The sequence below is a fragment of the Gobio gobio genome (assembly GCF_949357685.1).
Source record: "Gobio gobio genome assembly, chromosome: 19".
NCBI classification, from domain to species: Eukaryota; Metazoa; Chordata; class Actinopteri; order Cypriniformes; family Gobionidae; genus Gobio; species Gobio gobio.
This window is the reverse complement of record NC_137112.1, coordinates 43,208,216-43,220,570: the sequence shown is the minus strand read 5'-3', so window position 1 is coordinate 43,220,570 and position 12,355 is coordinate 43,208,216. Positions and strand designations below refer to the sequence as shown.

The window sequence follows — 12,355 nt, the reverse complement described above, 5'->3', positions numbered from 1 at the left end:
TTTTTTTAAAGAATTTTTTTTTTTTTTATTCAGCAAGGACAGTAAATTGATCAAAAGTGATAGTAAGGACATTTATTATGCAAAAGATTTCTATTTCAAATAAATGCTGTTCTTTAGAATTTTCTGAACAAAAAACGTATCACCGTTTCCATAAAGATATATTTCAGTGTTTGGTAATAATACGAAATGTTTCTTGAGCAGCAAATCAGCATAATAGAATGATTTCTGAAGGATCATGTGACACTGACTAGAGTAATGATGCTGAAAATTCAGCTTTGCATTACAGGAATAAATTACATTACAATAGAAAACAGCTATTTTAAATAGTAAAAATATTTCACAATATTTGTACTGTATTTTTGAAAAGAAAATGCAGCTTTGGTGAGCATAAGAGATATCTTTCAAAAACATTTAAAAAAATCTTACTGACCCCAAACTTTTGAACAGTAATGTATATACAATAATGTTTTTGTGTATATATATATATATATATATATATATATATATATTATTGGGCTGTCAATCGATTAAAATTTTTTAATCTAATTAATAACATACTCTGTGATTAATTAATCTAAATTAATCACATACATATTTTTGGCTGTGAAAGTATTTTAAATATTTCAATTCAAATGAATCAATGAATAATCAGCATTAGTGACATTAAAGTTCAAAAACTCTTTTCTTTTTTTTTTCACTGTTCAAATATTGGCCATAACAAAAAACAATATATGCTGAGGAAATAAATTCAAAAGTGCTTCAGGAAGAAGATTTTTTTCACTGTATATACAAGGAAACTGGTCTGCAGGACATTATTGTGATCCATTTAGCAAGAGAATTTCTATACAGATTTGCAAAATTTGCTTTTCAGTGTTTACTCAAATGTGTTTTGAAGATGACGTTGACTGATAGAGTTGGTTTCATGGGATGTGCTAGTACCTCCGGATTAGCGTTAACTCCTGGATGCTTTGCATTGATGTGGTACTTTAGAGTTGACAAACTCCGGTGATATGCATGTTGCTTGCTGCAGACCAACACGATCACATGATAATGCGTATCAATAATACGAGTGTGCAATGTCGTGGAATGTATACGCTACGCAGTTTTTCGCGTGCATATGATACGCACTCAATGGCGTGTATAGGACACGCTCTTGGGTAGGATAGGGGGGACATTGCAGTACATAGACAACTTTTTTTAGACAATATTTTTATCAACACTTCCATCAGGCCGTATTTATACGTAAATGTTCCAATTAATGATCCAGGCAGCGCGTTCTCGTCTCCCTCCTTCATTTTACAGCTCAGGGTCAAAGTCCAATACAGAATGGATTAATCTGCATTATTTTTTTTTACGCGTTATTTCTTCTCAGATTAATTAATCGAAATGAACACGTTATTTTGACAGCCCTAATATATATATATATATATATATATATATATATATATATTAATCAGACCACATTTTTTGATAGATTGCTTTTGGACCTGACTGCGAGTATATCCCTGATAATATCTCTTTTTTTTTGTCTCACATATTGCAAAGATTTTATCAAAATATGCAATGCTTCCCAAATAAGGTTGATGCATTGTAGCCTTTACAATAATCTCAAAAATACTGTATACAAACAATGTAATCATAACATAATTAAACAATAAAGTATCAGAGGCTGTGCTCTTAAGTCTGTAGTCTGCAGTCTGTACTATTATGCTGAAAAATGTAGTTAACTAGTTAAATGTAGTAGCTATTTACTCTTGAGATCGACCAGTCAGCTTCCAGAATTATTTTATCATACAGCATAAACACAGTATCATCTACAAAGCAGTATACATTAGCAATCTGTCAGAGCCTGATAATGTAGATTCACTCTGAAGACAATTTCCTGTTTGCTTCCCTTGTTTTAGTTTTTTTTCCCCTCCACTGAAATAGATTCTGTTGTTAGATTTTAGCTTTATGTGTTAGTGAATCTTTCTAAGGCAATTTGATAGTGTTTATTCTGAATGTCGAATTGAATTCTCATTCTCATAATGAAAAGTCTCTCTCTCATACCTCTTTATCTCCTCCTTCCCCTGTGCAGATTAATCAGACCGGCCGTGGAAGTTCATGTAGTCAGGCGATCATGCTGATAACAGATGGAGCCACTGAAATGTATGATGATGTTTTTGCCAAATATAACTGGCCTGAGCGAAAGGTAAGATAAAGAATTATTAAAAAGTAAACATTAAAACATTTTCAGTTTAAAAGTACATAAAACATGCATAAAAGCATGACTATTTATAATTAAATCCTACATGAGATGCGTGTTATCAAATGCAGCATTATTTCTTTCAAGTATATTGGTTCTTTTCCTTCCTAAGTACAGCGTGCTTTCTCTTGCTATATAGATTTAGTTATGATTGCCTTTTTTCACCCTAGCACAAGTGTAAAATTCCCTTTTGAGAGCGTTTTGACATTTTGAGGAATTGTGTTTGGCTCCTGCGGTGTTTGTCTGAAGAAGTGTGTTAATGTATATTGAACTGCTGACAGCACCAGATTATTTGACACACTCTTCAAACATGGGGGGAATGTGTTGAATAAACAAAATTTGGAGGGTTTGCACATGTACCTGCCCTTTGGCGGTGCTGAATCAGTCACCTGATTGACCCTGATTGCCGTCTGCGGCGCGGTTTTCACTACCAGATGTGTTCATAAAGCATTCAGCTTTCAGGTGAACATGTTAAGCGAACATTCCTGGCCTGGATTGGTTGTGTGTAAGTCTGCATCTCATGTCCTAATCGGCTGGAGGAGAAATACGTTTTTACAGCCTGCAGAAGGTGTGTGTGTGTGTGTGTGTGAATTGTCGCTGGCCCACTGCGGTGTAACCGCTCAGTATTGGTTGGAATCAAAAACCATTTATACATGGGAGACAGGAGCAATGTACTGAGAAATAGAGGGATGGAGGGTAAAAAAGAGGGAGGGAGAGGGAGAAAAAAAATGAGTGAGCAGAGAAAGGAACATCGAGAGGAATGGTTTACACATCCACATTTTGAAACCACCCTCATGAGCACAAATTAATAAGTAAAATAAATGTATATAAACATTAAAGGATGTGCATTATGGTCAATCTGTCTTCTGTATTAAAATGAATTAAATCTATTTATATTTGCACCATCAGATGTGTACAGTTGTTGCATTTTGCATTTTTTTAGCATATTGCATCTTGAAACATGCTTATAAAAGTGTTTTCAAAGAAACTACAAAACGTAAAAAGCATTTTTACTACCTTTTTTTTTTTTTAAATCACTGGACATTGCCTTTTCAAAAGGAAATGTCTAAACACATTGTAAGCAGTGTTCTTATTGTCAACTAAAACTATTAAAAATAATTTTGATAACTGAAATAAATCTAAAATAAAAATATAAATATTAGAAGAATGGAAAAAAAACCTGAATGACATGAAAATAAAAACGGAATCAAAAACTGAAAATGAAGCTAAAACGGAAATAAAAATAAATAAAATAAAATAATGCAATAAAATAAAATAATAAAAATGACAAAAGCAGATAACAAAATGACTAAAACTGAAAATATAAAGATAAATGCTCTATTAAAATATTGATAAGTATAATAGCATATATATAATACTAAAATAACACTGGTTGCAAGGCCCTTGCATTTCAAACAGTGTGAAATATTGTTAAGTTGAATAAATAAATAAAAATCACTAAATTACTAAGTTTTTATGATTGATCATTGCTGTCACTCTGAGTACTCATGCACATCCCTGGTAGAAACTTAAAACTGAATCTTAAAACATATGGTGAACAATTTTCCTGTCTGATTTGTCACACCAGTTGTGTAATTAAGTAAATGCGCCATGGCAGTTGTTTTCCAGTGAGTAATCAAGTAATCAGGTTTTACCCTGACATTGTGAAATTGCATTGTGGGAAACAAGGAGATTCTTTGATTTAAATCCAGAGATCTGCTGCATATGTGTTTTCAGTGTGGAGAAACAAAGAAACGGAGGAATGAAAAGAAACAGAGACCAATGTGATCGTGTTCGTACATACAAATTTGAAACTGTAGCTTGCCAAGCTAAACGCTACTCATGCGTAAAGTTTACATTGTAGGAGCTGTGATTTGTGCGTTTCAGTATTTAATAATGCAAAAAAAAAGTACAAAAATGTTTATTCTTCACGTACAAATACCGCAACATATTTATTTATCGCACTAAATACAACTCTTTTCTTTTTCTCCATAGGTTCGTATATTCCCCTACCTGATTGGCCGGGAATCTGCGTTTGCTGATAACCTGAAATGGATGGCGTGTGCCAATAAAGGTTGGTGATTTTCGGGGATGACGAGCTGAATTTTACATTCCATTTTAATTTTTGCTAATTAGTTAATTAATTATCCTGGCTGGGTTTTCCTGGAGCACGGAAGCTTCCGTTCAGCTTCCGGGCGCGATGAGGAGTTAGAGTGCCAGCTCTGTGGGTTTATTGGTTTGAAGGCTGGAGGAAATCACGCGGGTGTTGAGTGCTTGATGAGAGTGCGACAGCAACTGGCTCAACTCGCGGAGCTGACATGCAGAGGTCAAGGGTCAAATGAGCCTAAATCACTCTTCTTGTCAGCTCTGCTCTCGTGGCTGCACAGCGTTGATCACTCCCATGTGCCCGCGCCACGGATGACTGGGTGCGGGATGAGGAGCGCTTTCTCACACACACACACACACACACACACACACACACACACACACACACACACACACACACACACACACACACACACACACACACACACACACACACACACACACACACACACACACACACAAACACACACACCGTGCTGAGAATTTCTAGCTCTGCACCTGGAGCCTCTGCAGTAGCACATGCACATTTTCAACAAAGCCAAACGGATGGAAAGGCATCTGATGATCAGCTTGTATCTCGCCTTAATAATCATGCATACTTTATTATTTTAATATTTATGTATTCTATTATAATTTAATGTTTATGTATTCTATTATCATTTCTAAATTTTCAAAACTATTCAAGGCTATATATTTAAATAGTATAATGTATTATAGCAATAATATCATTGTTATTCAAAAGCCCCCACATTTTCAAATGGAAAAACTAATCAAATTCTCTATGTATACCTATATAATAGCTGTACACTCTTTAAATCAATAACAACTATGAATAAATAAGCAATATATTATATTGGTCATTAGAATGACTTCCAAATATGAAAAAAAGATTATAAAAATGTATTTTAAAACATTATGAATACAGTTTTTACAGAAAGTGATACCAAAATGCATTGACAAAATATACAAACAAGTGCTCACTAAGGCTGAATTTATTTGATCAAAAATACAGTAAAACAATAATATTGTGAAATATTATTACAATTTATTTTACGTTTCCTAATGTAATATATTTTTAAATGTAATTTATTCCTGTGATGGAAAATCTGAATTTTCAGCATCATTACTTCAGCGTCACATGATCCTTCAATGCTGATTTGCTGCTCAAGAAATATTTATTATTATTATCAATGTTAAAAACAAAATGTTGTGCTCCTTAATATTTTTGTGGAAAATATATATATATATATATATATGCAGAGAGTAATTCAAATCTGCTGTGGATTGTGTGTTGTGCAGGTTATTTTAGTCAGATCTCCACTCTGGCTGACGTTCAGGAGAACGTGATGCGGTATTTGCATGTGATGAGCAGACCTAAAGTTATCGACCATGAACATGACACAGTGTGGACTGAAGCCTATGTGGACAGCGCGGTAAGTATAATTAATCACAACGTGTGTTGTGCGTGTACAGCATCTGTATCCCTTACAAAAATGTACATTGTGAACTATAGCTTCTGCAAAAATAAACCTCATATAAACCAAAAATCACCACAATCATCAAAATGTAGGAACGTCCCATATTATTATTTATTTAAACTACAACTTTAGTAAGTAACTATGGAAGTTTGGTAGAAACAAATATCACTATGGTACATTTTTGAAAAGGGTTTACTGTCTAAAAAGTCTAGTATTTTCTTTACTAAATGTATGTTTTCTACAGTCATTCTCCCTCATAAAATGCAACCCAGTCCTCATTAGTAGCACCGTTAACTCCCTGAAGGTCTCATCAAGACACTCTTCCATTCAGTGAGCACTACGAGAGCGAGATCAGGTCACACACCGTGCAGTGTGTCTCTTGTATGTGTGTAGACGTGAGCACATGTCAATGACACGTATTATTTTTCTCCCTGTGTCCCTATAGCTCGCGCAGGCGCACAAGGTAACAGTCGTAACCGGTGTCTCTGTGGCTCTATTCCGAAACCTAGCGAGCTGCCTACGGAGGCAGCATTTTAAGGGTGCACACAACACGAAGCCTGTTCCTTCTAGGATACCTAATAATAGCCAAATTCTATGAAAGGCATAGCATGCATACGACTTAGTAAAGAAAGCAGTACCAGAATGCATTGCGACAAGTTCAGAGGGGTAAAAACATATTGTAGATACACTCTCAGAAAAAAAGGTTTACAAAAAGCTGTCACCGGGGTGGTACTCTCACAAAAAGTACACCTTTGTACATTATTCACCCTTCAAATTTGCATATTAGTACCTAAATGGTACATATTAATATTTAAAGGTACATATTAGTACCTAAAGGGTATACATATTAATACCTAAAGGTACATATTGGTACCTAAATGTTCTTATTAGTACTTAAAGTGTACATTAATACCTAAAGGTACATATTAGTACCTAAAATGTACATATTAATACCTAAAGTTACATATTAGTACCTAAATGTTCTTATTAGTACTTAAAGTGGACATATTAATACCTAAAGGTACATATTAGTACCTAAAGTGTACATATTAATAGCTAAAGGTACATATTAGTACCTAAAATGTACATATTGATACCTAAAAATACATATTAGTACCTAAATGTACTTATTAGTACTTAAAGTGTACATATTAATTCCTAAAGGTACATATTAGTACCTAAAGTGTACATATTAATACCTAAAGGTACATACTTAGTACCTAAAGTGTACATATTAATACCCAAAGGTACATATTAGTACCTAAAATGTACATATTAATACCTAAAGTTACTTGTTAGTACCTAAATGTTCTTATTAGTACTTAAAGTGTACATATTAATACCTAAAGGTACATATTAGTACCTAAAATGTACATATAAATACCTAAAGTTACATATTATGGGATGTTCCATCCCAGTGACAGCTTTTGTACCCTTTTTCCAGAGTGTACAAATTGTAGATTTATATATACTGTATGTATTCAATATTTATATATTTATATATATATATATTCATTCAATACTGAAAAGCATCACTAAACTAGTTCAAACTATTTAAAATGGGACTGTTTTATCCAATATAAATATTATGCAATATTGTTGTATATTTATGCTTATTAGAGTTTGTGCTTAAGTTTTTTTTTAGCACTATCTGTATGACATACGGCGTAGAATGTTCCAAATCGGTCATTCAGTTAGAATGCTGCCTATGTAGACTGTAGTCAGCAAGGCAGCTGACTAGGTTTGGGAACAGAGCCTGTTTGTGTCCATTCTGTCACTGGTGTCTTGCAGCATTTCCTCATTGTAGTTTGCTTTCAGTATTCCGTTACTGGAATCTGAAACGTTTTATTAGTTCTTGAACATGGATGCGGTGCAGAGTGCTACAGGGGAACGCAGCCTGAGAGAGCGAAAGATAAAAGCGAGTGAGGGCGAGATGTGGTCAGAGATAGGGTTTGGCTTCACTCTGCTGGGTATGTCGAGAACCGCAACACTGACCGCTGTGCCATTGCATTTCTGATAAGGCCGACTCTCTCACACACACACACACACACACACACAAGTGCAAGTGTTCGCACCCACCCGATGTCTTTGACACCCTCCTCTGTCACACACACAGGCATAGGCGTAGGGTGTTGGGAATTGTTCTCCGGAGTGTGTGTTGCTGTATCTTGGCCACTGAGACACCCCATTCATCATTTTGTGGATCATTGGCTTTTATCTCCTAAAGCCGTAATAAAACTGACATTGGAGCAGAGGGGGTGAGAGAGGCAGAGACTGGGAGAAAGAGAGAAGGGAAGAGGGGGGGAAGAGAGGAAGGGGAAAGCACAAGGTTAATTCACAGATTTCAATTTGGCTCCTGCAGGATACACCTCCAGTGTTCTGCACGACGCCAACCAGACTGAACAAATGTTGGACAAAACTCAAACTGAGGGTTTTTTTTTAGCTCCCGAATGCGAGACATTAAAGCCCTCTTCAGTGGGACAGAGGGTGATTTTTGTCGTTGTTTTAGAAACAAACTTGCCCATCTGCCAGTGGAACAAGCCCAATGATGATTAAAGTTTACATTCTGAAAAGATGATTTATAGGAATAGTTCACCCAAAAATGAAATTGTTCACTTAAAAAAAAATGCATCATTTATTCTCTGTTTTCATTCCAAGCCCATATGAATTTGGAAGTGTTTTCCTCACAGATCTTTACCTTAGAATGAAAGTGAATGGGGACTGGGGCTGTCGAGCACCAAAAAGCCGAAACCATTATAAAAGTGGTCCATACAACTCATACTGTATATTCCAAGTCTTCTAAAGTCTTCATGTGATAGCTTAGTACATTAATTTATATATAATTTGCATTACCGTTCCAAAGTTTGGGGTCAGTACGATTTTGTATACTTATATACTTCATCATTTTATTCAGCAAGGATTAAGTAAATAGATCAAAAGTGAGAGTAAAGACTTGAACTTTCTATTCATCGAATCCTGAAGAAAAATTTGTCAGTTTCCACAAAAATATTCAATGTTTTCAACATTGATCATAATCAGAAATGTTTCTTTGAGAAGCTAATCAGCATTTTAGAATGATTTCTGAATGACCATGTGACACTGATATTTAGCTTTGAATCACAGGAATAAATTACATTTTAAAATATATGTTAAAATAGAAAATAGTATTTTTAAATTGTAATAATATTTCACAATATTACTGTTTTTATTGTATTTTTGATTAAATAAATTCAGCCTTAGTGAGCATAAGATACTGTTTCTTTAATAGCATTAAAGAAATCTTACCAACCATAGACTTTTGAACAGAAGATTTTTTTATTTTAATATATATTTTCATTGCTATTCACTGGAAATCTTTTGCTTCTGACATATCTCTCAAAAATCATTTGCATTCGCATCATATTTAAATAAGGCACGTCAAAACATGTCGCACTAGGTTTGATGTCATCAATTTGATTGGTCACAAGACACACGAGACCCAAAGACAAGATAGACATTTCATGTCATTGATGTCAAACCCGACGAGACACGCTTTGACGTGCCATATTTGATTGTACACGAACAGAAAGGAGATTTGAGGACTACGACAGAGAATATTTTAAGTGAAAAAAATATTCAAATTCAAGATGTCAGAAGACTTTTAATATAGCACACAAGCCGTATGGACCACTTTTATGATTCTTTAATGCTGTTTTTTGTCATTTTTTGGAGCTCGACAGCTCAAGTCCCCATTAGCTTTCATTATTTTCATCGTATTACATTGGTCCCCTTAAAGTTATACAGGCTTGGAATGACAAGGGTGAGTAAATGAATTTAATATTTAATATTTTGTTGAAAACAAAACAAAGATGCCAACTAAGAATGGGATATTTACTCCTTTTTTCTCACAAACAACCGCATTCACGAATCCTCTCAAGGGCCACTGTAAAACACGCATAATGGACACACACACACATAAGGGTGAGGTGGGGGAATAGCAGACCTAGTTTCAGCGAGCTCATGCGTTAAATCATGTCAGCCCTCATCGTGCCCGCAGCTGAGCTTACAGTTCAGCTACAGAGATGAACCATCTTCACCAGATCACCCTTCACTTGTCTACACCTCGCACGGCCATTAATCAAAACGTTGGTTTGAATATTTCATATCGCAGCAACTTCCTTGATCTGAAGGCCGGTAGGACAGCGCAATGTGAGCTTATGAACCGGCTGTGGCGATCAATGTCCATTCAAAATCTTTATTGGATGCATTTTTCTCAGACGCTCATGTAATTTAAATCTGAAAGTCTTCTGTTGGTCTGTCAGCAGCTTGGGGAGAATAAAGGTCCGAACCCGATGACCACAGTGGCCATGCCTGTGTTTAGCACCAAGAATGAAACGGTGGGGAGAATGTCTGTGTGTTTATGTGTGACATGATATCTGTTGATCTAGCACATATTCTGAGTTTGAATAGACGCAGTTACATACAAAATTAATATGAATGTATCTTATAAAACTTATATTATACAAAGTTTCCATGTGGAACTGTAATAATATTCATATTATTAACATCAATATTAATATTAATTTTATTGTTAATATTTAAAATAACTAGTATTGATTAAACATAAATATCAATATTAATGTAGGCCTATATACTAAAATGTATATTCTAAAAAGTTTCTATATGGAAACTATAATAACAGTATTAATATTATTCACATCAATAGTACTTTTAATTTTGGTTTTGTTAAATACAACTATCAATATTAATGTATACTTTTAAACTTCTATTCTAAAAAGTTTCCATATGGAACTATTATAACAATATTAATACAAATTTTATTTTTTGTAATATTAATAAGGCTAAGAATGAATAATTGTAAAATATAACCATCAATGTTAATGTATACTATATAACATGTTCTACAAAGTTTCCAAAAAAGATTAAAATAATTAATATTGATGTTTATTTTATTTTTATATTATTAATAGTGATAATAATTCATATTAGTCAAATAGAACTATCAATATTCATGTATATTCTAAAATGTATAAAATTTCTATATGGAAAATATAATAACAGTATTATTATTATTATTCACATCAATATTACTTTTAATTTTTATATTATTAATAATAGTTCATATTTGTTAAATTCAACTATCAATATTAATGTATATTTTAAAACTCATATTCTAAAAAGTTTCCATATGGAACTATTGTAACAATATTAATATTAGTACTCATTTTATCTGGTATAATATTAATAAGGATAATAATTAATAATTGTAAAATATAACCATCAATGTTCATGTATACTATATAACATATTCTACAAATATTTTTAGTAGAATGTTTTATTTTTATATTATTAATAGTAATAATAATTCATATTAGTCAAATAGAACTATCAATATTCATGTATATTTTAAAAAGTTTTCACATGGAGGCGTGAATGAATCATTTCGCTTTGTGAACTGAATCAACTGATTCATTGAAAAGATCAGACTCAAAAGAATGATTCATTCACGAATCACTACTTCTCTCGTAAAGAGGCAGGGGTGGATGTCAACATTTTCAGTGGTCTCTTTCTCACACAAGTCTATCGTATGAATTTTAAAGATCGTATAGAGTTTTTGGGTCCATTTTGAAGCGTGAAGATTTTATTTGAGTTGCATTAAAAACTATTCCTTTTTTCATCCATATCTATTTGTTTAATCAAATTCGTCGGAACACACTTAATTAATAGGACGCTGTAACATTGATGATGTTTCACTTATAGTTCATATTCATTGAGCTTTGACATAATTAATATCCGCCATACAACAGCTTGACTTGACTTATTTTAAACACACTTTACATACGAATACCTATTGATATCAAAGAGAATGAGAAGTGAACAAATGCGTACGACGTGTGTGAAAATAAAATGATTTCACAGTATGTGCCTCTCTGCAGAAAAACCAAGGCATCCTGCTAGGCGTTGTGGGCACTGACATCCCCATTCAGGAGTTAATGAAAACCATCCCAAAACACAAGGTAGGATGTTACCACCAATAAATAGCCATGCATTCCAAAATCAATTTTAATCTGTTCAATTGTACACGCTCTATATCGTAAAGTGGGCTGAAGTGTGATAATGCTATCATTTTTTAAATCTTATCTTCCTCTCTCCAGCTAGGAATACATGGATACGCATTTGCCATTACCAATAACGGATATATCCTGACGCATCCTGACCTGAGGCCCCTGGTAAGGACTAATTATTCTGGGCCCATATACAGCCTTATATTAGAACTATATTAGGAATATGATAAAATAGATGTTCAATTACGTCCATACCCAAAAAAAAAAAGAAAAAAGCTGCCTCAGGTAAAATCTACCCACACATGCAGTGTGTGCTTGTGAGAGCGCTGGTGGGACGCTGAAGTGCATCATGGGAGATGTAGTTTTTGTAATCCCAACCCTTTTCCTCTGATATATTGCATGCAGGAATAAAAGCCCATTCATGTGCCTGCCAGGGCTGATCAGAGCACTGAGGTAACTCA

At 33.9% G+C, this 12,355-nt stretch overlaps 1 protein-coding gene across 1 annotated transcript in view; it reads left to right on the top strand.

Annotated features, from left to right (window-relative positions):
- Window positions 1-12,355, top strand: part of cacna2d3 (calcium channel, voltage dependent, alpha2/delta subunit 3) — a gene marked incomplete at both ends in the record, with an annotated part of 62,208 nt that overhangs the window by 26,781 nt on the left and 23,072 nt on the right. Inside the window, 7 exons of the mRNA XM_079844321.1 lie at window positions 2,078-2,191; window positions 4,241-4,319; window positions 5,651-5,784; window positions 6,275-6,292; window positions 10,134-10,205; window positions 11,766-11,846; window positions 11,985-12,059. Of these exons, the coding sequence (XP_079700447.1) occupies window positions 2,078-2,191; window positions 4,241-4,319; window positions 5,651-5,784; window positions 6,275-6,292; window positions 10,134-10,205; window positions 11,766-11,846; window positions 11,985-12,059 (573 nt within the window). The remainder of the gene's footprint in view (window positions 1-2,077; window positions 2,192-4,240; window positions 4,320-5,650; window positions 5,785-6,274; window positions 6,293-10,133; window positions 10,206-11,765; window positions 11,847-11,984; window positions 12,060-12,355) is intronic.